The sequence below is a fragment of the Carcharodon carcharias genome, chromosome 1 (genome assembly GCF_017639515.1).
Source record: "Carcharodon carcharias isolate sCarCar2 chromosome 1, sCarCar2.pri, whole genome shotgun sequence".
Taxonomy (NCBI): Eukaryota; Metazoa; Chordata; class Chondrichthyes; order Lamniformes; family Lamnidae; genus Carcharodon; species Carcharodon carcharias.
Window position 1 is genome coordinate 8,972,563 of NC_054467.1, and position 27,071 is coordinate 8,999,633.

At 46.4% G+C, this 27,071-nt stretch overlaps 1 protein-coding gene across 10 annotated transcripts in view; it reads right to left on the reverse strand.

Annotated features, from left to right (window-relative positions):
- The window catches only part of LOC121281498 (PDZ and LIM domain protein 5-like), a 247,665-nt gene that overhangs the window by 67,476 nt on the left and 153,118 nt on the right, over positions 1 to 27,071 (reverse strand). For 7 of the 10 annotated variants that reach the window (XM_041194460.1, XM_041194452.1, XM_041194475.1 and 4 more), the window contains exons 5-8: positions 20,134 to 20,624; positions 7,111 to 7,128; positions 5,404 to 5,573; positions 2,622 to 2,664 (exon numbers count right to left, since the gene is read on the reverse strand). In XM_041194460.1, the coding sequence (XP_041050394.1) occupies positions 2,622 to 2,664; positions 5,404 to 5,573; positions 7,111 to 7,128; positions 20,134 to 20,624 (722 nt within the window). The remainder of the gene's footprint in view (positions 1 to 2,621; positions 2,665 to 5,403; positions 5,574 to 7,110; positions 7,129 to 20,133; positions 20,625 to 27,071) is intronic. The other 3 variants (XM_041194506.1, XM_041194514.1, XM_041194482.1) reach the window with 3 other exon arrangements.

Consider the following 27,071-nt stretch of genomic DNA (forward strand, 5'->3'; position numbering starts at 1 on the left):
CATTGAAAGAACGTGGAATGGTTGGCTAGAAGCCAACAAATGCTACTGCACGCGCAGGGAGCTTTACCATCATTCAATGAAAGGGGGACTGCCAGTGCGTACCATTGTAGTTTTATACCCAAGTACAGCTTAAGGTAAAGCTTCCCAGAAGCTTGAGGAGCAGCACTTCATCTTTTGATGAGGCACTTTGCAGCCTTCCAGACTCTACATTGAGTCCAATAATTTCAGATCATAACCACCACTCTCATTTTCTCGTACCATAGCGGTCGGCAATAATTATACTTTTGACATTCTCCACCCATCTTTCGTTCCTTTACTTGTCCCGTTACCACCCACTATTGCCAAGCGCCATCATCATTTTTTCATTCCTGCCCTGCCCTTCTCTCTCTCTCTCTTGCACTCCCAACTTCCCAGCCTGTGCGCTAGGTTACAAACTGTTAAATCCGGACTTCCAGTTCTGGTGAAAGATCAACGACCCGGAACGTCGACTCTGTTTCCCTCTCCACACATGCTGCCTGATCTGCTGAGTATTTCCAGCACTTAATGCTTTATATCAGATTTTCAGCAGAGACAGTATTTTCTGTTTGCTCCAGCCATTTTGTGCCGATTGCATTGGATCGATCGATGTCTATTTGTATTTGGTTATTTTTTTAAAAAATAGCTTACTTGGCTCCTTTACAGCAAATCAGGAATTTAATTGCATCCATCATTCCTGTAACCCACTCACTCACGTAAAACTTATTTTTGTGGAACTATTACAATAAACAGAAGAACTCGAAAGCGGTCATACCAAGGGAGTCTCAACGCAGTCGTCCGCTTAAAATACAGCTATTATGTCAGCATCTTGTTTGTGAACCGCGAGCTTAAAAGTGTGCAACAGCTCAGAAGCACAATACCCCTAAATTATCTGCACTGGTACAGCACCTTTAATGCAGAAATTCCACCTCACCACCCCGAGCCACCACAGTACTTCAAAGAGACGTAACTTTAGAATCGTACACCCGGCAATGGAAGGGCATATTGGGAGCTGAAAACACAGCTGCTAATGTCAGAGTGGAAGGAGCAGGAAACCAGAATAACAGGAAGGTGAAACTCAGGGTTTGAGAAGGTGAAGGTGGTTACTGCAGAGCTGGACCAAGTCAGAGGGAGGGAGGGAGGGAGGGGCAAGACTATCAAGAGGTTGAAAGGCAAAGAGTAAGAATTGAAAGTTAACAAATTAAGTGTGTGACGAATCTTAATCAGCAGCAATTTTGCTCGTGCCCTATTTAACAAAGTGATGAGTTAAATCTTGCCTGCTCCATTGTCTGCTGCTCCACCTCCAATGCAACTTTTCCCAGACCTCAGAAGTGAGAGATTCCTAATTCCCCAAGTCTTCTTTTCCTCTCCCAAATTTAGAGGCTTACAAAACTGTAGCCTGCTTTTAATAAGCCTGTTTTCCCTAGTCTGATATCCAAACTATAGGTCTTTGTTTCTCAATAAGAAAAGTTTAACATGCCCTCAAATCCCAATCCTTTAACACTTGTGCTTCAAGTGCAGACTTTCACACCAAAAACAGGATTGCAGGTTACAGCCGTACTTACACAATGCACCAGCGCCCACCAAATAATGGCAATCTAGAGCTACAGCCATACAGCAGGCGAGAAGCAGACACCATCACCCTCTCTCAACAGACCCAGGTTGTAGGCCACACTGACTGAGGCCAAAATGCAGCGACAGCAAAGTCCTGTACAGGAATGTGCTAAACCTTCACTGGTAGCAAACGTTTGCAGCTGCGAGAAAACTGCAGCCGTGTTTTGTTTCCGACAAACATCAAGAACATTCCGTAGAGAGAGGTCCAACTTTGTACAGTCCTTTCACCACCAAGTGAAGCTGGAGTGAGACACAGTTGGGCCATAGGGCCCTCGGTATCAGTTAAAACAGAACACCCGAGTAACGGTTAGTGTTTTCCACAGACACCAACTGGCCCAGCAATATAATTGTACTCCCAGGGAAGCAATTTTGACTTTGGACTTTACTACAGTCAACAGAAGATCAGGAGCCTGCTTATACATAATGAAATACAAACATACCCTGAAGGCCAATCTTCTAACAATTTCCATCAGAAGGGGAGATCTATTAAAGATATTACAGTCCCAACACGGGATCTATTAAAGATATTACCGTTATTTCAAAATTAATTTTGGCTCACTGAAATGAAATCATCTGGTAACCCAAATTAAAGAACACAAATAAAACAGCAGGGCACATATTTTGTGCTCGCAAAGTCGAATTAACCATGTTCCAAATAAGTGACTTTGAGTTAAGGGTGCCGGCAAGTGCATGTGGATTCAGTGAGACTTTTGAGGCGCTGGGTTACATTCTCAAAATAAAAAATTCACTCCCCCCTCCCCACCCCCCGACCCAATGTAATCCATCCCATCAGGCAAGCATTCCAACAAACAATACAATTTCTCGCACATCTGTAGTTCAGCAATGTCAAACGAAGTTAGATTATAATGGAGCACTGTGTCAGTATTAATAACCACACACACCAGCTCACACTTCAATGACAACAAAATGGCAGAAGGGCAAAAAACTCCACAATGATAACTCTTGCACAGAAACTCAACACAGCTTCTTACCTTGTCTTCTTGTCAGTCTCGCTTGCTGGGGTAGCATCGCCCACTGGAGCAAGAACAGAAGGAAACAATGAGCTACTGTGAGAGTGGATAAAAGCGACACAGGCAGTCCAAAAATTCAAGTTTTTAACATACATACATACATACGCTGTAGTTAATGCACTCTGGAATAGAGGAACAGTTGGAGGCCATTCAGCCTCTCGAACCTGTCCCACTATTCAATGCTATCATGGCTGCTCTGACAATAGGTCACTAAGCAGCTACAGCAGGTAATTAGGAAAGCTAAGAGAACGTTGTCGTTTATTGAGAGGGGAAATGATTACAAAAGTAGGGAGGTTTGTCTTCAGTTGTACAGGGCATTGGTGAGATCCCATCTGGATTATTGTGTACAGTACTGGTTTCCTTATTTAAAGACAGAGTTAGAAGCAGTCCAGAGAAGATTTACTAGACTAATACCAGGAATGGACAGGTTGTCCTATGAGGAAAGGCTGGACAGGTTAGGCTTGTATTCACTGGAGTTTGGAAGAATAAGAGGTGACTTGTTTGAAACCTTTAAGATCCTGAGGGGTCTCGACAGGATGGATGTGGAGAGGGTGTTTCCTCTTGTGGGAGAATCTAGAACTAGGGATCGCTGTTTAAAAATAAGGGGTCACTCATTTAAGACAGAGATGAGGAGAAATTTTTTCTCTCAGAGGGTTGAGTGTCTTTGGAACTCTTCCTCAAAAGGCAGTGGATGCAGGGTCTTTGAATATTTTTAAGGCAGAGTGAGATAGATTCTTGATTAACAAGGAAGTACAAGGTTATCAGGGGTAGGCAGGAATGTGGGGTTGAGGTTACAATCAGATCAACCATGACCTTCTTGAATGGCAGAGCAGGCTCGAGGGGCCGAGTGGCCTACTCCTGCTCCTAATTCATATGTTTCCAAATACCAGTTAACCAATAGATTACTCAGCCATCAGATGGAGCGCCACTTAATTAGTAAAATGGGAGGCTGAACTGATATCCCTCATTTCAGTCTGGCAATGCCTCCATTTTAAATTTCTCATTCTGGTTTTGAATTCCTCCTTGGCCTCACCTCGACCCTACCAACCTCCATCCATCTCTATAACAACCTCCAGCCCTACATTTATCCGAGATGTCAGCCCTCCTGTAATTCTTGTGCACGCCCACTTCCATTTGCTCCGTCACTGACGTCCATGCCTTCAGCTGACTAGGTTCTACGCTCTGGGATTCCTTCCTCATGCCTCCCTATGTCTCTCTTTGAAACTTTAAACTGTGGATGCTGAGTTGATTACGGCATTCAAGAGTGAGAATCAATAGATTTTTGGGTGGTAAGGGATGTGGGGGATGGGGCAGGATAGCAGAATTGATGTAGAACAATCAGCCCTTATCGCACTGAATGGCAGAGAAGGCCCTGGGGGGTGGGGGGGGGCGCGCTATGGCCTACTCCTACTTCTTATATCCTCTTCTCGAAGATGCTCATTAGAACCAACCTGCCCTAACATGGGGTTTGAGTTAAATTCTGCTTGAAAACTTGTGGAGCACTTTGGCACCGTTGACTACATTTAATGCAGGCTGTTGTTGGTGCTTTAACTACCGTTATCTTTATCCAGAAGCTACCAGACGACCAGCATTGTTAATTCCGCTTGAGGTAGGGTCGTTTAATTGTTGCGGCTGCTTAATAAAAGTATCTTGCTCTCATTTTTTAAACTTGCCTCCTTTTCAAAAATGAAAACACACTCATGACCGGGGATAACGAAACAGTTAAAGACGCTGGTCTACGGGACCTTAAGCAGATTAAAGCTTTCACGCTGTGCTCTTGTCTGCTATTCACCCATTTCATGTTCAATTCTGCCACAACGTGGGGCAGGGCCCCCCTCATTCACTGCAACAAGGACCACGGGTCACGGGAACAAAAATTAATAGGATTAACGATGCTTTTGTACTCGTGTTTCATCCCCTCAGCACGAGAGTCCTTCACCCAACTTTACTGGAATTTTGTTCTTTTTGAAAAGCCGGATGTCATTAAGACTCAACAATGCCTGTGAATGCTGAAGCGTTCTGAAGCTTTCACGCCATGGCAATTTCGCTCTGAAGCAATTTTCTCTCTCCCTCAGATACAAGCGATACAAAACCAATCACCTCGGCGAATAAGTAAATGCGTCCTCCCTTCAACAGGCCCCAAGGAGAGTAGCGACATGGCACAATTGTGCAATTACATCTTATAGGAGCAGGAGGCAGCCATTCAGCCCTCGAGCTTGTAATGTCATTCAATTAGATCACGGCCAATCCGCCCCCAAACTTTGCCTACCCAACTCGGCTTCGCAACCCTCAATAACTTTGCTGAACAAAAATCTATCAATCAAGTTCCGTTCTGACGTTTTCAATTGGCCTCCTGCCTTCTTCAAAAGCCTTCGGGAGAGAGAAATCCAGATTCTTTGTGGGAAGAAGTGCTTCCTGACATCAACAAACCCCCCCAAACCCACCACCCCGCTCCCCACACCCCACCCCCCACACCCCCGAATGGCTTCACTCTAACTTTAAGGTTGTGGCCCCTCGCTCTGGACTAACCCCATCTGAGGAAACCGTTGCTCTCTATCGACCACATCGACTCCTTCAATCATCTGAACAGACAAACCAACAAAGGCGGCTGACAACGCATGAAGGAGGCACCAATGCAACCGGTGGGGGGGGATGAATCACTGACCTCCCACACAACGGAAATCAACAGTCCCCATGTTACTACAGCTCTTCGCACTCCAAGATAAACAGGAACATTACTTACGATGCTCAGTGCCAGTCATTTGGGCAAGGATACAGAACGAGCGTGACTGAGCAGTGCCAGTCTTCGGCTGCCAATCTTCAGTATCTTGCATCAAGCGTTTCTTGCTCTGATCGCTAAGGGCATGATGAGGGAAATCAGGTTGGGCACTGGCCATATATCGCCGGGGAGAGCTGCATACAAGGGAAGAAGCTGCCATTAAAAAAACACTTTGGATGCCTGCCTTGTCAATATTCAAAGATGTTAAACCATTATTATTGCCTGTAATTGCAGCACAGTTTTCCCATACGCATCTCTTTTTTTCTCAGATGTTCATAATGAATCATTTTTTCAGCCATTTTAATGGTGAAACATTTAGACCACTCAAAGTTAAAATCACACAGGGCCAGGCAAGTCCCAGCTTCGATCCCAAGTACTGAAATTTACTTGCTCGGAACAGCGACGATACAAATACAACAAAAACAGCAGCAACCCGACAATCACCTCAGGGCTGGCGGAGGTAGGCAGCACTCATTCAGGATTTCCACTCTCGGCTTCTCAGCAGGAGGGTTTGTGTAGCATATACATCACAGAAACTAGGCCAACTGGCCCAACCCGTCCATGTCGTTGTTTATGCTGCCCTCAAGCTTCCTCCTATCCTTCCTCATCTAAATCTACCATCCAGCCCTCCATTCCCTTCTCCCTCATAAGTATTTTGTACGTCTTCACTGAAAGCATCCCAATCATAGTAGAAAATCGAGGGGCAAAAAGGAGGGAGGAACTGAAGACGATCAGTGTCGCTCAGGAAAAAGTACAGTACCAGGAAAATGAAAGGCTGACAACTCTCCGTGACTTGTATCCTAGGGTTTTAAGGCCATTTGCCCCATCGTGATTTGTCCATCTAGTCTCACCCTACATCCACCCCACCGCCACTGCTTTTCATCTCATTGTTGCTGGTCTGAATCCAGGGTCAGTTGTTGGGAACAGGAGGAGGCCATTTGGCCCTATGATGCAGTTCTGCCTCTACCTGTATCTCAATTCAAGACAGTCCGTCTACCTTTGTTCCCTGGCTCTGACTTCAAGTTTATATCTCCTTATTCAGGGCTCTCCTACTAGTTTCTTCCCCCCATCAACCCAGTTAATCATCTTAAACCTTTTAATCTTCAAGTCCCTTAATCTTAAAGGAGGGAATGTGAGCTATGGACATCAATGGGCATTGTTATAATGATTTGTACAGTAATAACAGCCAAGAGTACCCATCATCTGGCCTCATGATTGAGTAAAGGCCATTAAGTCAAGGTACCAGGAGATGTCTGAAAATTGTCAAACTTCAAACCTGCGAGGAGTCGGTGGTTTGAAAGGAGGGATGGAAAAATGGAGGGGAAAAAAAAGGACTTTAAGGGCAAACAAGTTAATCTTTATTCAGGTACTTGCCTCAGCAGCACAGTAAGACGACATTGGGTCTGGATAATTCCTACGTGGAGAAATTACGGACAATAGCGGACAGGTGTTTATCTGTGACATTGCTGCTCTTGCCCTCTGTGCTGCGAGTTGCGGAGGGAGAACACAGAGTGCCTTCCGCCAGCCCACACAGCTCAAGAACGGGAGCCCAGTTTTCCCACAAAATCGTATAACGCTCACACAAGCTCACCGCGCTGGTCACCAAACATTCCCTACTGCACCTGGTTGCCATTCACGCCGTGAACAAGATTAAAAGACCTGCAGGATTACCGTCTAAGTAGCTGTCTCCTTTTATAGATAGGAAGGAGGTGGTTGAAGCCAGCGTTTGAGACATATGGAAAAACAGACAAGACAGTTCCCAAAGGTGGAGGAGGAAAAGCAAAAAAGAAATGAACAGTTCACATAAACCATGACTCAAGAGTACAATACAAGACTATGACACACACAGGAATTGGTTAAGCCAGAGTAACCAGGCAAACACATTTATAAAGTTGATCTAAATCTCAGGTCTATCACGAGCAAGTACAAAACCTCTAACTTTGGGTATCAATCGTTACTTAGCACTTTAGCCCCTGAGTCTGCAACACCTCATACTTATATAGTGTCTTTAACGTAATGAAACGCCCCAAGGTGTTTCACACAGGAACGATGAACAAAGTATGACACCGAGACACATAAGGAGATATTAGGTCAGGGGACAAAAAGTTTGGTCAAAAAGGTAGATTTGAGGGAGGGTCTTAAAGGAGGAAAGTGAAGTTGGGTGAAGGTGTATGGAGGATGTTCTGAAGGATATTCCGGAACGTGCGGCCAAGGCAACTGAAGGCACAGCTGAGGCAATTAAAATTGGGAATGCTCTAGAATTAGTGGAGTGCAGATATTTCAGAGGCTCGTGAGCTGGAGGAGGTTACAGAGATAGTGACGGGCGAGGCCATGGAGTGATTTGTAAACAAGGGTAAGAGTTTTAAAATCAAGGGATTGCTTGACTGGGAGCCAAGGTAGGCCAGAAAGCACAGGGATGATGGGGGAATGGGACTTGATGCAAGGCAAGACATAGGTAGCAGAATTTTGGATGACCTCAAGTTCACAGAGAGTGGAATTTGGAAGACCAGCCAGGAGTGCGGAGGAACAGTCAAGTTTGAAGATAACGATGGCAAGAATGAGGGTTTTGGCAGCAAATGAGCTGAGACAGGGGCATATAGAGGTGAAAATAGGCGGAATAAGTGACGCCACAAATTTGAGGTTGGAAGGTCATCTCGGGGTCGAACGTGACACCAAAGTTGTGAACTGACTGGCTTAAATCTCAGACTGTTGCCGGGGAGAGGGATGGTGTTGATATCTAGGAAATGGAGTTTGGAGCAGGATTCAAAAACAACAGCCTCAGTCTTCCCAATATTTAACAGAGTCAGAAAGGTTTTTTTTTTAGGAGAAACTAGATAAGAACGTGAGGCAGAAAGGATGGGTGAAATGAAACAGGGACTGAGGGGGTTTGCAGAGAGTGTGAGCACCGGCATGGACCAGCTGGGCTGAATCACCAGTTTCGACATTGAAAATTCGGTGTCGGTTTACGTTTGTGAATAAACTCCTTTCAAATCCATAGCTTTGAGCTTTCTCATTCATGCCTGGTCACTGGACCATTCCAATGAAGCTTAGAATTATGGTTGACTGACTATTTAACCCACAGCTGATGGGGAACTGTGCCTTGGGACCATGTGATTTATGAAGAGATAGTAAAGTCTCAAATCACTTTCTTCTGGTATTTAGAATAGGTGTTTGATGTGGCTGGAAGAAAATTAACCAAGCTTGATCAAGCACTCTTGCTCTTGCCAGAATAATTGCAGCCACAGCAACTTTTCGGACCCAGGCTTCAGAAGTGGTGAAATGTATTCAATCTTAAAATAGCCTTGCAAAGAAATTAAAATCATACATTATGGAAGAGGGAAAATTGCACACTAAACAAGAATGCCACAGTTTAGGTTTTGTCACTCTGACTGGCTTAAGTACACCTTAGGGACCTCTGAACAGGAGGCCATTCAGCCCCTCGAGGTTGTTCCACCACTCAATTAGATCACGATAATGCTGCATCTTAACCCCACCTCCCCACCTGCCTTGGTTCCTAAGTGAGGAGAAACTTCTTTAGCCAGAGAGTGGTGAATCTATGGAATTCATTGCCACAGAAGGCTGTGGAGGCCAGGTCATTGAGCGTATTTAAGACCAAGATAGATAGGCTGTTGATTGGTGAGGGGATCAAAGGTTACGGGGCGAAGGTGGGAGAACGGGGTTGAGAAACTTGATTGAACCATGATTGAATGGCGGAGCAGACTTTGATGGGCCGAATGGCCTAATTTCTGCTCCTATGTCTTACGGTCTAAGCTTCAATGCCCTGGACCAACAATTTCAGTTTTGACGTTTTCAATTGATGTCCAGCCTCCCTTTTTGGGGGAAAGAGTCTTCCAGACTTGCACTACCCTGTGTGAGATGAAGTGCTTCCTGATATCACCCCCAATTCTAACGTATCTCTCTTTGTTTTATCGCTGCTCCCCAGAACTGCAACTTTCAGTTCTCTTCAGCAAGGGTGCTCTGATCTTAAAATACAGTTGGTTTTTGCAGAAGGATAATTAATATCCCACTGCAGTAAAATAGAAATTCTTATTACTGCAAAGAGCGCAGAGGATCGATTGAAAATCTAAAGAGAGACGTACAGACAATGGCCAGTCTACTTACTCTGAAACATGCGTAGGACCGCTGCCAGGCACAGGGGAGAGAGAGAGAGAGCATGAGACACAGAAGAGTTGATAGTGTTTCGTGGAACACAAATGAATGAGTGAAGATGGAAAAAAAGTGAATAACTGAGCAAGCCAAATATTCTTGTAACGCAGGAGGCTGGGGGAAGGGGGAGGGAGAACGCAGGAGGCTGGGGGAAGGGGGAGGGAGAACGCAGGAGGCTGGGGGAAGGGGGAGGGAGAACGCAGGAGGCTGGGGGAAGGGGGAGGGAGAACGCAGGAGGCTGGGGGAAGGGGGAGGGAGAACGCAGGAGGCTGGGGGAAGGGGGAGGGAGAACGCAGGAGGCTGGGGGAAGGGGGAGGGAGAACGCAGGAGACTGGGGAAGGGGGAGGGAGAACGCAGGAGGCTGGGGGAAGGGGAAGGAGAACACAGGAGGCTGGGGGAAGGGGGAGGGAGAACGCAGGAGGCTGGGGGAAGGGGGAGGGAGAACGCAGGAGGCTGGGGGAAGGGGGAGGGAGAACGCAGGAGGCTGGGGGAAGGGGGAGGGAGAACGCAGGAGGCTGGGGGAAGGGGGAGGGAGAACGCAGGAGGCTGGGGGAAGGGGGAGGGAGAACGCAGGAGGCTGGGGGAAGGGGGAGGGAGAACGCAGGAGGCTGGGGGAAGGGGGAGGGAGAACGCAGGAGGCTGGGGGAGGGAGAACGCAGGAGGCTGGGGGAGGGAGAACGCAGGAGGCTGGGGGAGGGAGAACGCAGGAGGCTGGGGGAGGGAGAACGCAGGAGGCTGGGGGAGGGAGAACGCAGGAGGCTGGGGGAGGGAGAACGCAGGAGGCTGGGGGAGGGAGAACGCAGGAGGCTGGGGGAGGGAGAACGCAGGAGGCTGGGGGAGGGAGAACGCAGGAGGCTGGGGGAGGGAGAACGCAGGAGGCTGGGGGAGGGAGAACGCAGGAGGCTGGGGGAGGGAGAACGCAGAAGGCTGGGGGAGGGAGAACGCAGGAGGCTGGGGGAGGGAGAACGCAGGAGGCTGGGGGAGGGAGAACGCAGGAGGCTGGGGGAGGGAGAACGCAGGAGGCTGGGGGAGGGAGAACGCAGGAGGCTGGGGGAGGGAGAACGCAGGAGGCTGGGGGAAGAGGAGGGAGAACACAGGAGACTGGGGGAAGGGGGAGGGAGAACGCAGGAGGAAGGGGGAGGGAGAACGCAGGAGGCTGGGGGAAGAGGAGGGAGAACACAGGAGACTGGGGGAAGGGGGAGGGAGAACGCAGGAGGCTGGGGGAAGGGGGAAGGGGGGAGGGAGAACGCAGGAGGCTGGGGGAAGGGGGGAGGGAGAACGCAGGAGGAAGGGGGAGGGAGAACGCAGGAGGCTGGGGGAGGGAGAACACAGGAGGCTGGGGGAGGGAGAACACAGGAGGCTGGGGGAAGGGGGAGGGAGAACGCAGGAGGCTGGGGGAAGTGGGGAGGGAGAACGCAGGAGGCTGGGGGACGGGGGGAGGGAGAACGCAGGAGGCTGGGGGAAGGGGGGAGGGAGAACGCAGGAGGCTGGGGGAAGGGGGGAGGGAGAACGCAGGAGGCTGGGGGAAGTGGGGAGGGAGAACGCAGGAGGCTGGGGGAAGTGGGGAGGGAGAACGCAGGAGGCTGGGGGAAGGGGGAGGGAGAACGCAGGAGGCTGGGGGAAGGGGGGAGGGAGAACGCAGGAGACTGGGGGAAGGGGGGAGGGAGAACGCAGGAGGTGGGGGAAGGGGGAGAGAGAACGCAGGAGGCTGGGGGAAGGGGGAGGGAGAACGCAGGAGGCTGGGGGAAGAGGGGAGGGAGAACGCAGGAGGCTGGGGTAAGGGGGACAGAGAACACAGGAGGCTGGGGGAGGGAGAACACAGGAGGCTGGGGGAGGGAGAACACAGGAGGCTGGGGGAGGGAGAACACAGGAGGCTGGGGGAAGGGGGAGGGAGAACACAGGAGGCTGGGGGAAGGGGGACAGAGAACACAGGAGGCTGGGGGAAGGGGGAGGGAGAACACAGGAGGCTGGGGGAAGGGGGACAGAGAACACAGGAGGCTGGGGGAAGAGGAGGGAGAACACAGGAGGCTGGGGGAAGGGGGAGGGAGAACACAGGAGGCTGGGGGAAGGGGGACAGAGAACACAGGAGGCTGGGGGGAAGAGGAGGGAGAACACAGGAGGCTGGGGGAAGGGGGAGGGAGAACACAGGAGGTGGGGGGAAGAGGGAGGTTGCAAAACACACACACACAAAATTCCAAACTCTTGTGCATCACACTTCAGTTCAGCCCATGTTCCCCTTGGAATCCCCTTGGTGAAATCTGCTATTCAACTTTGAATGACTCTAATTACATGAGAGGGCCCTGATCATAGAATGGTTACAGCACAGGCGGTTACTTAGCCAGCAACGCTCTGGGAGGTAAAAGCAGTCTAGTGCACATTTGGCCCAAACGTGAATGGTATGCCACCTTAACCCTTGTGCAGCTCTGCCCCATACATGTATGGTGCGTGGCTGGCACAACGAATGCTGTAACTGGGCCACTGATTCCAAGTTAGTTGGTGGGGAAAAAAAACACAAAGGGGAGAATTCTCTGTATGGAAATGATAACGGAAGGAGTGTCGATTAAGAAAATTGAGGGTTCGAGTGAAGAACTGGAGTACAGGCGCATGGGGCCCAAATACAAGCCAGTAGCCACTTGGGCTGGAAGAGCGCCAGAGATTTTTTAAAATTGAGCCTGCGCCCTGCCATTTTACGTGGGCGGGGCCAATTAAGGCCGGCCCGGCGCGACACACACCCAGAAGCGCTGAGCGCTCCCTCGGCGGGGGGGGAAGGAGGGGGAGGCGGGGCCTGCACTCCTTACGCGCATGCGCGCAAAAGATAGCGGAAATCTCCGAGGCGCAGAGCTGCCTCAGGGAGGTTAATTTAATTATCAAAAAGGGAGGAAAAAAAGATTTAAAAATGATTCGGACATGTCGCCTCACGGGACAGAGTCACATGAGCTGGGGCGCATCTATGAATTCTATTAAAAATTTTTACTAAAGTTTAAAAACCTTCCGTGAAACCTCATTCCACCCCCCCCACTGTGGATGAGATTCCACGAAAAATGTGAAGGCCGCCTGGGCTCTTCCCCTGTTAATTGTTTTAATTACTATTTAAATGGCCTTAACAGGCCTTTGACAGTTGGGCGGGGGCACAGCCGACTCCGGTGCGCACCCGCCGAAATGAAGATTGGAATGAGGCGCGGTGACAACGGGACACACGCCCAACATCACCGTGCGTCATTTTAGGCATCGGCGAGCAGGCCCCGCACACTCACACCAGCCCGAAGATTCGGGCCAAACAGAAGGGAAGGTGGGTGTCGCTTGGGTTGGAGAAGGGGTGCCGTGATGTGTCCCAACTTTATTCTATGTCTATAGTTGACTTGGAAATAGATAGTGCAACGCTAAAATTAAAGGGCTCGGTAAATAATGAGGACGTTGTTGGAGAGGACAAGAGACGCTAGCTTCACAGGCAGGTAGGTGGTAGATGCAAGTTACCAAGGTGCAGCACTTTAGGACGAAAATAACGAACTGGACTATATGGAAATGATGACGGAAAGAGTGTTGATTAAGAAAATTGAGGGCTCAAGTGTACAATTCCCCAAAAGGAGAGCGTACAGGCACATGGGGCCCCAAACACAAGCCAGTAGATACTTGGGTTGTAAAAGTGCCAGAGATTTTTAAATTGAGCAACTAGGGAAAGAATGTTTTTTTTCCCTCTGGGATGTCAGTGACAAGTGGTCTTCTATTTAAAATGTCCACATAGAGCGGTTAGGGGAACATTCTTTAAGCAGGGGCTGTTGGGCCATGCAATACCTTGGCATAGGGAGTCGCCAAGGAAGGGATCACTGTATCTTTTAAAGGTAAAAGGTGACAAACGTTTGGAATGGAGGAAGATACAGGGCTAAGTGGTAAAAGCAGGGCAGTGGGATCAATTTTGTGCTATTCCAACAACAAGTCGGCACAGTGACGATGGGCCAAATGGCCTCTTTCTTTCAGTGCGGTAAATATAGATGATTTCACTAGTGCTGGAAAATATATGTAAATCATTTATTCTATAATACTTCAGATCCCAGGAAATTTTCAGGGAGGCCTTTTAGAAGGTAGGTCTGGAGCAGGCCAGACCTCCTGTTTGCCTCTTGAACACCCACCCAACCCATATTTTGGCTTCGGGAGCATTAATGTATAGGTGGGAATCTGGGACATTTACATTGTCCACCTCAGGTGGTGAAAGGACAAAGGGAGGGAGGAGACCCAACAGATCTGAAAGGGTTGCACGTTATTTTCATTTTTCAACTTATAGCCAAATTAGATTTTTTTTAAAAAAATCACCAGGAAGTTCAATTGGCAGAAAAATGTGGAGACTTGGCAAAATCAACCATGCCCCCAAAATTCCACTCTCACCCGCCCGCCCAGAATTTTCCACCCTTTCGCATTGAAACATTTAAAATTTTTCCCATCATCTCATGTCGAGCCTCCCTTTCTCTTTAAGCGTTCCCTGCTTTTGGGGAGGTATGGCCTAATTCCAGGCCCTGGCCACTCTGAAACTAGACGTTAGGAAGGCATACGCAAACTGGCTGGCAGGTCCTCCAGGTCTTCCTCATTTCCCTGTGGCAGAAATCCCTGGCCTACGATCAGCATCTTAGTCCAGGGGACTCCCCGGGCCTAGCATGTCCCAGAGTACAGCTGAGGGCAGGGAGTGTTGGGCTGTGGGGTTTGGGGAGGGAAAGGGAGTTCCAACACGCAACTCATTTAAACAGCACACAATTTTCTCCTTTTTTTTAAAAAGAACCAAGATGAGGAGATGCAGGAAATATGAGATGAGATGAGTTGAAATATGAGAGGAGGTTAGTGGAACATCTTGAAGGTAAGAACTTTCAATGAACAGCAGCATACCTAGACTGCAGACATCCAGAGTTCCAAGGCACTACTCACTTGGCCTTGCATTCTAAACCAGGAACCCCATAGAGCACTTACTTACAGATAGTACTTGCTTCTTGAATATAATCTGCACTTCATGGGGAGGAGGGGAGGGAAGAGTGGGAGCTGGGTGTGGAGATGGTGGGTTCAAATCAGTTTTCCAGAAGCTGCTATTTAAGCAATGATAAAACTGCAAATGCTGGGACCCTGAAACACAAATAGCTGGAAGTGGATATCAGGGCTGCAATCATGTGGAAAGGGAAAAGGCAGGTTAACACTGCAGGTAGAGATTATCAGTGAAAACTGGGAATGTGATCAGGAACCACCTCTAACAAGGTGCTCGCTCCCAAAAAACTGGCTCCTCTCTTCTCTTTCCAGATGCTGATGGGCCTTCTGTCTAATTCCAGTGGTCCCCACCCACCTCTGCTGCCCCTTCACCTCTGGGTTACGTTAGTTAACTAGCATTTTTATCAGCAGTTTCCAACACAACACATCCAATTTTCATCATTTTCAGGGGAGTCTGGATTAGGTGCTGGTTGATTGGACGTTCTTTTCACTGTTATCCTACTGTCGGGATAGTAAGAGACAAGGATAATAACAGAAAAGAACAGACCTTCAAGTGTAAACCAAAAGGATTAAAAGCAGAGAAAATTCAAAAGCCAAAGTCTATTTTGGGACAGCTTCATTAATTCCACAAGTAACCTTTGGCATCCATTTTATGATTATCGTGAGAATATATTAACTGCACAATTAAGTTTCCGAAAAACGTTAGTTTTTTTTTAAAACAATAAGAATTTGTTCAGCGCCTACAGCAGAAATGCAACATCTACTTAAAAACAGCCGCCCACATTGGGTGTTTGGGAAATGAAGATTCATTTTCCTCAGTTCGAGGATCGCCAAGTCTTAATGACTGAAGTTGCACAAACTCTTGAGAAAAAAAGGATACAAAAAAATGGAGCCCCAAGAACTTTCTGTTGCCCCACTTTGCTCTGAGCTCAGCAGTAAAAAAAATCTTCATAGAATGGTTACAGCACAGAAGGCCATTCAGCCCAATCGTGTCTGTGCTGGCTCTGTGAAGGAGCAATTCACCTGGTGTCATTCCCCTGCCTTTTCCCCCTCGCCCTGCACATTCTTTTGTTTCAGATAATAATCCAATTCCCTTTGGAAAGCCTCTATTGAACCTGCCTCCACCACACACTCAGGCCGTGCATTTCAGATCCGAACCATTTGCTGCGTGATAAGGCTTTTCCTCATGTTGCCACTGCTTCCTTTGCCAATTACCTTAAATCTGTGCCCTCTTGTTCGGAATTCTTCCGCCAATGGGAATACTTTTTTTCCTACCTACTCTGTCCAGATCCCTCATGATTTAGAACACCTCTACCAAATCGCCTCTCAACCTTCTCTTCTCCAAGGGAAAATAGTCCCAACTTCTCCAATCCACCTATGCAACTGAAGTTCCCCTTCCCTGGAGCCATTCTCGTGGTTCTTTTCTGCACTCTCTCTAATGCCTTCATGTCCTTCCTGAAGTGTGATGCCCAGACTGGTCACAATACTCTAGCTGAGGCCAAACTAGTGTTTTATACAGGTTTAATATAAACTTCCTTAGTCTTGTACTCTATGCCCCTACTGATAAAGCGCACGATGCTATTTGCTATATTAACTGCTCTCTCAACCTGCCACCTTCAATGATTAATTCACATATACACCCAGGTCCTTCTGCACCCCGTTCTGACCCTTTTCTTTTATATTGTCTCTCCGGGTTCTTCCTACCAAAATGAATCACTTCACACTTCTCTGCATTAAATTTCATCTGCCACTTGTCTGCCCATTCCACCAAACTGTCTATGTCCTTTTGAATCCTCCTCTCAGTTCACAGTACTTCCAAATTTTGTGTCGTCTGCACATTTTGTAATTGTGCCCTGTACTCCAGATTCTAGGAGATTAATATATATCAGGAGGAGCAGGGGTCCCAACACCAACCCCTGGGGAACTCCACTATAAACCTTCCCCCAGTTTGAAAAACATACATTAACTACTACTGTCCGCTTCCCGACACTCAGCAAATTTCATATCTATGTTGTTGCTGTCCCTTTTATTCCATGAGTTCTAACTTTGCTCGAGTCTGTTATGTGCCACTTTATCAAATACCTTTTGAAAGTCCATGTATACCACATAACATTACCCTCATCAACCCTGTTATCCCATTAAAAAACTCAAGAAAATTAGAAACATGATTTGCCCTTAACAAATCCATGCCGGCTTTTTTAATTAACCTGCCATTGTCCAAGTGACCATTAAATTTGTCCATCTACTATTTCTACTCATTTAAACGACTTTTGGGTTCCTTTTTATGCTAGCTGCCACACTCTTCTCACACTCTCTCTTTGCTTCTCTTATTTGCTTTTTCAATGTCGCTCTGAACCTTCCGTATTCAGTCTGGTTCTCATGTGTATTACCTACCTGACATCGGTCATAAGTACACTTTTTCTTTTTTTTTTCTTTTTTAATCTTAATCTGTATCGCGTTTGTCATTCAGGGAGCTCTGGATTTGTCTCTCCCACCTTTTCCGTTCATGGGAATATACCTCGACTGTGCTCGTACTACCTCTTCTCTAAAGGCAGCCCATTGTTCAGTTACAGTCTTGCCTGCCAACCTTTGACTCCAATTTATCTGGGTCAGATCCATTCTTACTCCATTGAAGTTGGCTTTCCCCCAGTTAATTATTCTTACTCTGGATTCTCCTCTGTCCTTTTCCATAGTCAGCCTAAACCTTATAAACCAACAATCAATGTCCCCTAAATGTTCTCCTACTAACGCTTGATCCACGTGTCCCACCTCAGTCCCAAGAACCAGCTCTAGCATGGCCCCCTTTCACGTTGGACTGGAAAGACTGCTGCCAAAAATTCTCTTCAACATGCTCTAGGAACTCTCGCCCCTCTCTGCCCTGGACAATTCAATTTCCCCATTACAACTACTCTACAATTCTTGTACCTCTCTCTAATTTCCTTTCAAATTTGTTCCTTTACAAAATTTCCCACTAGTTGGTGGCCAGGAGACTATGCTGAGCAATGTAATTGTACCTTTTTTGACCCTTAGCTCTAGCCAAATTGATTCTGCCCTTGATCCCTCTGGGACATCCTCTATCTCCAGCACTGCGATGCTCTCCTTAATCAAGACCAGCGCCGCTCCCCCTTTCCCTCCCTTCCCATCTTTCCTGAACACCTTGTATCCAGGAATGTTTAATATCCAGTCCTGCCAATCTTAGAACCAAGTCTAGCTATGAAAAAATGTCCATGCGTCACAAAATACTGCATGTACGTTAACTTTCCAAATTTACAGACGTATCATGCACTTATCTAGTAACGACTTACTTTCTTTAAAAAAAAAGTAAACGCTCACTTTAACTTGAATCTTTGCCACCCCCTCTCCTCAAAGTTGCTTATTGTGGGATTTCCTTTTGATGTGTAAAGATTGGAAAGAATATAAAAGGTGCTGAAGAGTTGGGCAGTTATTCAAGACATTAATCTTGCTGGAAAGATCAGGTATAATGAATCCAGCCCTTGTACAAATGTTGAATCTTCATCTTATTATGCATCACACGCATTTGCCAGTCAGTGAAGGATAAATAAAAAGCAGGCGAGTTCTGACAGAACATATACACCACTGGATAGTGACGTCACCCAATTTGCTCACTGCATAGAGATTAAGCCATGACAAAGAGAGAGAGAGAGAGAGAGAGAGAGAGAAAAAAAGATGGAAGCAACACTCTGCATGGAGTCATTCCTTGCATGGCAACCACACATGCTCATTACTGACAAATCTTGAGTCACAAGACGGCAGTAACGTAGACACTAACTTGGCCAGGATCTGTGTCTGAAAAGAAAAGAGATCATGTTTCATCAGTAAACAGTCTTTTATTTCATGTTTTATCAATCCAAGCCTCAAAAAAAAAAAAAATGGGTCTTGAGTGCGTGGATGGATCAGATACAATCCTTGGGGTCAGTCCAGTGAAGAGACACGCTTTGGAATAGTGTAAAATAACTTTTTCTTTGGGTTGCCTTGAGGCTGGGATCAACGCTAACTCAGCAAGCGGCAGACACAGCTTCATGCAAGGGTAGCCTTGTTACACTGACAAGAGTAAGTTGCAATTAAAACCAGATCAATCCCATCGCAAATATCAAATGAGGAGAGGCTTTTATTTTAAAATATACGCAACATGTAGCTTCACAACAGGTCACACAAGCAACGGTGGCATTTAACGATACACTATAGGGGTGGAATTGTAAACATGCGTTTATAATACATTAACGAGAGGCCATGGAAGAAATCTTTCCCTGCCTGGGAAGGGTGAGCTATTCCTGCACTGTAAAAATCAGTATCTCACATCCAATATGGTATCTGCACCGTTTTAGGTTTAAATTAAGAATTAACTTTGGTTCATTTTGAATTTAATAAAAGGTTTATTCCTATAAACCCATTAATTTATCTGCATGTTTAGTTTAGATCCTGAATTCAGGCCAAAATCTTATAGCCACATTAGCAGGTGTAACATAGGCAGCTAAAATTACGCAGGTCGGACTATATATGGGGATCAAGGCAGTTATTCCAGCACTAACGTTACACCAGCATCAAGTTCTCCCTTTGCAAGCAGATTTTTACTGCACAGAACAAACATCTGAGAACAAGATGTGAAACTACAGCAAAATTAAACTCTTCAGAAAATGTTTCTTTCCTGGAAATTTCCAGTTTTTAAAAAAAAAACATACCAAGTTCTCAACCTTCACCTGAAGAACCGAAGGAATAAAACCGTTCGGTATCAAATTCGTTCAAAGTAGGTCAAATTATCAACAGGAAAAACGGCTTTTTAAATGTTTTTTTCTTGCACCCTGGTCAAAAGATTCTGCGAGTGGTTCCAAGTTTACTTTAGGGGTCAATTTCTGGGAGGTCTGGCACAAGCAAACATGAACTAGCAAACCAGGCACGGAGGGAGCGTTACACAACTTTCCAGTGCTTAAGACCTACTTTAACCCACAGGCTTTCCTGCCGCTGCAAGAAATTGGAGTGACCTAGCTGGACAAACTAAATTACAGAATCACTGAATCTCACAGCACAGAATTAAGTCGTTCGGCCCATCATGTCCGTACTAGCTCTTTTGAGAGTCCCACCCAATTACTCTTTCCTCATAGCCCTGAAATATTTTTCCCTTTTCATGTCTAGATCCAATTTCCAAATAGGACAAGTTCAAAAGTGTAAAACTCTTGTTTAAGAAAAAAATACTTAAACGCATCAGAAGCAATGAATTCCAGACCAATCCTGGAGTATATTCAGATGGGATTACATGGGAAATACAAAATGTTTTAGCACTTGGCCAGCTGAGAATAAATCAGTGCTTTTGACATCCTGCTGCAATATGTTAAAAAAAAATTTTTGTGCTTCTATGACAGTCTTAGAAACTAAATTACAGAACTGTCGAGGCACCTCAACTTGCGTCTTGGTGCAGCAGGAACTCATCGAGCTGATCACCTCTCTTGGGAGTTGAATGGAATTCTCTTTGACAGGCCACCCGAGAGTGAAGTGTGTCGGCTGCTTGCTTCCCAGTCTGTTCTAGAAGGTTCTTAGGAAGCCACCTACCCATTCTGCTGCTTGGCATCACTCTGCCCCTCTTTCAGTCCTCTCTTCTGTCCCTCTGCCACCTCATGGGCGTTGTCAGAGGAGTAGAGGTTTATGGGCGTGTTGTACACTTTGGGCTGCCGTGGGACATTAATGGACGAGGTTACTGTCGTTTTAGCAGTGGTCACTGGCGGCGTGCGCCCATTGGCACCAGCTTTGGCACTGGCATGCATATGCTGTGGAGATGCAACAGGCACTGATGGGGGAGCAGCGGAATTATGGAGAGTGGTGGATGCCAGTGATGGAGGCGGAGGCTGAGTGAGGGGTGACGAAGCTGGGGAAAAGGGTGCAGGCTGGGGTGATGCAGAGGTAGGCGTGACTTTTGGAGACACCGAGGCTCCAAAAGGCCGAGCTGTCTTATTGTAGGCCGAGCTGGGTGCAGATGGGATCTTTGGAGCCATGGGGGCAATGGATGCAACAGGTACAGTGTGTGTTAACTCCTGGGGCTCATCCTGAGCAAGATGGGAGGGGAGAAAAAAGACAAGTTACATACACACACACACAAAACACATGCAAACAAAGAAACTCATGCTTCGTATCTGCCCTTTGGAAGTGTTCCCAGAAACTCCATGCTGGCTGAAGCAAGTCTTAAATCTCCAAAGATAACTATAATGTTGCTTTGCTGGGAGAGGGCATCAGCAACCCAGAAGAATTTGGATCAAAATTGAAAAGCTGCCTGCAGATGACTTTGTTAGTGAACCGTTTAATAGAAAAAGTTATTGAGGCTGGACATCAATTGAAAATTTCAAAACGGAGGTGGATAGACTTTTTGTTTGGACGGGTTATTAATGAATAGGGAACCAAGACAGGTAGGTGAAGATTCAGAGCAAGGGCCAGCCATGATCTAACTAAATGGAGGAAAAGGATGGAAGGGCTGAATGGCCCACTTCTGTCACTATCCAAAGGGGCAAGAATGCTGCCTTAAATCTAGTTAATAGAATAACTTAATGGCAGCTGTAAATAAAGCTCGTGATTCATTCTTTGTCTGTAAACTAGACAAAAGTCCTTGAAAATATATATTAAATATACAGTCTACTGCGCTGCACTCAATACCAAACTTTGACCAAAGTCTTGGGGAGTGGGCAGAAAAGAGAGCATCCAATTTTAAAAAATAATTTAATTAGTATGATGATAAACTTTATACTTCACTTAATTCTGTGGCTAAATGATTTTACTTTTACTGCGATGCCTTTGCTGGATTCAGGAGCCTTGTTGTCAATGGTTTAGTCAGATCGAAACACAAATTCTGAGCTGGAACTACAGAACAAACACTGGACATAAAACAGCTGTGCACCAATCAACGTCTGCATAGATTTTTCTAGGAACACGCACAAAGGACCACTGGTTGCCTGCCTGAAACACGTTTTGCTCCTGCCTCAATGTTTGAAAGCAAGTTAACCCACAGCACTCAGTTTGTACCCCACAAGCAGTATCCAGTCCTGGTGTCATACTGCCACGCCACATCGAATCTTTCACATGTTGCAAAACAAAAAGAGACCTTACTGATGGCAGCGAGATACACGCCCTTTAAAAGCTTACAAGAACGATAACTGAACCAATGCCACAGGATCAAACTTATTGCGACTTCAGGAAAAAAAGGAAGATTGTTCGGGTATAAGGAGGGGGAAAGGAGGGAGAAGACAGGTAAAACTCGTCAGCATCAAGTTATTTTTTTGGAACACGAGGGAATGGATAGATCACTGAAATCGCATAACAATCAATTTAAATCAACAACTACACGCAGGAGAAACAGAAGACTAGCGTTTATGTAGCTTTTTTCACAGCCTCACAATGTCCCCAGGTGCTTTACAGAAATGAAGTATTTCTGATGTGTGGTCACTGCTGTTTTGGCCAATTTGAGCACAGCAAGCTCCCACAAAGGGCAGTGAGTTATCCACCAGATGGTCTGTTCTACGAGCCGGGATTCTGTCAGGGTGACGGGGATTGTGCTCGCCAGTCAGAGAACTGGCGGGGAACGCCTGTCAGTGCTGCGGGGGGGAGGCTGGCAGTTCCTCATGCCATCAGCGCCAGCAGGAGCAGTGGCTGCTGGCACCACCACACTCACCAGAGGCCCAGGATCACCGTGGGACACCACGCCAAAGGTGAGTGAAGGTGGGATGGGAATTGCAGGCTTTTTTTTGGGGGATGGGGGGGGGTGTTGGAATTAGAGGAAGATGCTGGGAATGGCTTTCAGCAGCCAAGCCCCTGCTTAATGCCAGGTCCCTCTAAGTGCCTGATAGTGAGCGCCCCCACCAAGACCCATGAAGTTGCTGGCAAACCCGATAGCAGGAAAGCCATGCCACCACTATTTAATCCCTGAACCATGCCAAGGTTTCAGTGGACTCGGGGATAATGGGTGTCAAGTGGCTCATCAGTGAGTCCAACTGACATCCTACCGCCCAGGAACCAGGTGTCAGCCCCTCCTGCCCCACCCCCCCAATTTAATCGGGGAAGGTTTTGCCTCCACCTAGAGACTGACAATGGGGCCTCTCCCGCGGTTAAGTGGGCCTGGCCGCCAGAGTTCCAGCTCCAACATCAAGTCATCGACCAAAAACGTCGACTCTGTTTCTCTCTCTACCGATGCTGCCAGACCTGCTGAGTTTTTCCAATTCAGATTTTCAGCATTCCCAAAATATTTTACTTTATTTTTTGGTGTTGGTTGGACGACGCCTGGAAGAACTCCACTGCTCTTCTTTAAAATACCGCCTTGGGATCTTTTACATCAATCCAAGTGGGCGGCTGGAGCCTTGGTTTCACCGCTAATCCAAAAGACAGCATTTCTGACAGAGCAGTACTGAGGGAGTGCTGCACTGGAGTGTCAGCCTGGGTTGAATCTCTGGTGTGGTACTTGACCGCACAACCACCTGAGTCCCCGCTGATATTTTACGGACAGCCCATTGGTTGTCTAAAATGCATCTCGAAAGTAGCAAGGAACCAGTCCTTGGTCTTAGCTCAACTCCGGCTCAAGCAGCATATCAGTGTGATATTTGTCCACTGGTGTTTTCTCCATTTATTGAACGATGACCAAGTAGAGAACATATGAGATCCATTAAATAAAAACACAAATTATATTCAATTTTCAGCCATTGTTTGGGGAAAATAAAAAATCAGGTACAGCTGCTTAAACCGGTTACGTAATCCCATTCCCAATGGATACACAAGGAAACGGGGGAAAATCTGGCACAAATTCCGTGAATAAAACCAAAATACTGCAGATGAAATAAGAACAGAAAGCGCTGGAAAAACCCAACAGGTCTGGCAGCATCTGTGGAGAGAGAAACGTAGTCAATGTTCTGAGTCCAATATGACTCTTCTTCAGAGCTGCCCGTTCAAATATTTTGCATCAAATCTGGGATGAGGTTTTGATGAGACTAAAGTATAAAAGAGGCACAAGCTCTTGAGCTCATTAAATGTTGAATTGCAGTCCAGTTCAAAATTGACTTGGGGGGGGGAGGGTTGGGGGCAAACCTGATGGAAAAGGTGTACAAAATGATGAGAAAGGCTAATAGAATGTTGGCTGTTTTCTTAGGAAGGCTCCAATACAAAGGGGTAGACGTTACATTACAATTTATATGTCGACATTTTATATTACTGCGTTCATGTGCAGGCTGTTCATCTAAGGAAGGATATACTGACCTCGGAAGGGGTGCAATGCAGATTCACCAGAATGATACCAGGGATTAAAAAGGTTCAGTTATGAGGATAAATTGCATAGTTTATATGCCCCTGAATTTAGGAGTTTGAGAGGTAATCCAACTGAGGCGTTGTTAAAATGATGAAAGTGGTTGAGAGTTTCTATCTGTCCCAATTCCTCGTTTATTGTGGAAGATCCAGAACAAGGGGGCAGGGGATCTCACTGAAATTCTGACAGGGCTGGATAGACTGGATGCAGGGATGATGTTTCCTCTGGCTGGGGTGTCTAGAACAAAGGGTCACAGTCTCAGGGTCCAGGGTAGGCCATTTAGGGCTGAGGTGAAGAGAAGTTGCTTTGCTCAGATGGTGGTGAACCTGTGGAATTCTCTACCACAGGAGGCTGTGGAAACCAACTCACTGAATATATTAAAAATTAAATAGATTTCTTGACTGTAAAGGCGTCAAGGGGTATGAGGAGAGAGTGGGAGTACGATGTTAAGATAGAGGATCAGCCATGATCATATTGAATAGCAGAGTAGGCTCAAAGGGCCAAATGACCTACTCTGGCTTCCATTTTCTATGTTTCTATAACCTTAAAGTGAAAGCTAGGATATTCAGGGGTGATATCAGGAAGCACTTCTTCACAAAGAGTAGTGGAAATCTGGATCTCTCTCCCTGAAAAATCTATTGAGGCTGCATGTCAATTAAAAATTGTAATGGATAGATTTTTGTTTGGGATGTTTAAGGATTACAGAACCAAAGTGGGTAGATAAAGTTCAGACACAGGTCAGCCGTGATCTAACTAAATGGTGAAACAATCTCAAGAAACTGAATGGCCTCCTCCTGTTCCTATGTTCTTATTTTCCAGAAAGCCGTTGATTTATATTAGGTTTTTTTTTCTCGGTACATAATATACCTGGCAGCATTAAACCCAGCGAAAAATCATTATTGCTGGCTTTTGGTCAACAGTTGAAATATCATATTGCTACTCAGGGCTCAGTGGAGCTCAGTGAGAGACACAATCTGACAAAATCCTAAGAGAGAAAAAGACAAGAGTAGATGATGCCCCAAGGTCTGTGAGAAGAAAATCAAACTTGCTTTTTTTGTTCAAAAACAAAATTACACCTGCAACTGGTTTCCTGTACATTTTATTGCAAACCCCTGGAATTTATTTTTTTCCACATAAATTTGGAACCAGACTAAAGATACTGCTATACAGACTTATTGGCTTAAATCCCCACATCTATTGGGAAACAAGCCGACTGTCAAAATAATTTCTGCCCCGGAGCGGCACTCTGCAGAATGTTCTCATTACAATCCAATTTTCCAGATATGGATCATTGACATTCTGCACAATCTGCTTTGCATAATGAAACATCCATCAGCCACATATTGGCTCTCAATTTATACATTAAAAGTAATCAATCAAAGCCATTTCCAAGGCTCTGGGCACTTTTTAAAAAAAAAAATAAAGCAGGGTTGAAACAGGGCAGCGGGAAGGTGATTAGTTATCGAGTGCCCTTTGGCACTCTCAGACGCACGGCTCAGTTGGTAGCACTCTCGCCTCTGGGTTAGGACGTCACGGGTTCGAGGCCTGCTGAAGAGGCCCGGCCACGAAATCTAGGCTGACATTTCAGAAAGTGGAACCGAGGGAGCGTGACACTGCCATGCCATCCTTCAGGTGGGGTGTTAAGAGGCACAAGCTGCCCTCTTAAGGTAAAAAGGTACCATCGTTCTCCCTGCTCCCTTGCCCAACACTTCGCCCTCAACAAACATCACTGAAAGATTATCATCATTTTCATCGTCATCATTTTGCTGTTTGTGGGAGCTTGCTGTGCACAAACTGTTGAAATGCAGGAAACACAGCAACCAGCGGCCACACTTTAAAAAGTACTTGTCCATGAAGCACTTTGGAATATCACAACATTGTGAAAGGCACTATCTAAATGCAAGTCTTCGTTCCTGTCTCTTTTACAAAATTTGAGTTCCATGAGCAACGATGAGCCCTGGACTCTGATGTGGGTTTTCTAGCAGAGTGAGAATTATTCTAGCTCGTTGGCGAGACAGAATGTGCATCCACTGGGATCCCTAAGTGCCTTCACCAGAGGATTATCCTTGGTCGGGGCTCATTTAAATCTTTTGGGAAGGCTATGGTGGTGCAGTACCCACTGCTTATAGAGGGGGAAAGCATGCAAACACCACTTGCCCTTTATTTGTGATGGTCAGTAGAACCTATACGAGATTTGAAAATCCAGATTGTCAGGAAAAGATGTAACCAACTTGGGTTAAGGGCACCCCTTTACTCAGCAGACGGCGCATAGTAAGAAAGGACCACATTTCTATAGTGCCTTCATTATCACTGGACATCCCTTAGCACCTCATAGCCAATGGAGTTCTTCTGAAGTCTCATAATGTACAGCCAAACCCAGCGCACAGGCAAAAAAATACCAAAAAGGCTAATCTTTTTTTTTTAGTCTTTCCTGGGATGAGTGTGTGACTGGCAAGGCCAGCATTTGGTGCCCATCCTTAACTGCCCTTGAACTGAATGGCCTTGCTAGGCCATTGTGAAGGGCGCTTAAGAGTCAACCACTTTGCAGTGGGTCTTGGAGTCACTTGTAGGCCAGACTGGGTAAAGACAACAGATTTCCTTCCCTGACGAACATTAGTGAGCCAGATGGGTTTTTTACAACAACCGATGATTGTTGTGATGGTCACCATCACTGAGACTAGCTTTACATTCCAGATTTATTCATTGAATTCAAATTCCAACAGTTGCCGTGGTGGAATTTGAACCCACGGCCCTAGAGCATTAGCCTCTGAATTACTAGTTCAGTGCCATTACCACTCCGGCATCGTCTCCCCAGATGGAATGCTGCCTTTATCACTAGCAGGTTGGAAGGGCAAGAAGTGAAGGCCTCAGTTGTATACAGCCCTGGTCACATCCCTACCTGGCAGACTGTGCCCAGTTGTGGGCACCACACCTCATGAAAGCTGCTTCACAGCTGTGGGCACCACAGATACACTAGAGTGAGGCTTAAATTCAAAAGGCAGGTTGCATAAATGTGCGAATGCTTTGAAGGTTGAGAGATGATCTAATTAAGGGCATAAAATGAAAAAGGGATTCACTTAGTCTGTCCCTCTCGACCTATCTCCTCTCACGGCGGGGGGGGGGAGAGAAACCTGAACAAGAGGGGACACAGCCTTAAAATTAGAGCCAGGTTATTTAGAAACGAATGCAGGAAGCACTTATTCCCACATAGAATAAG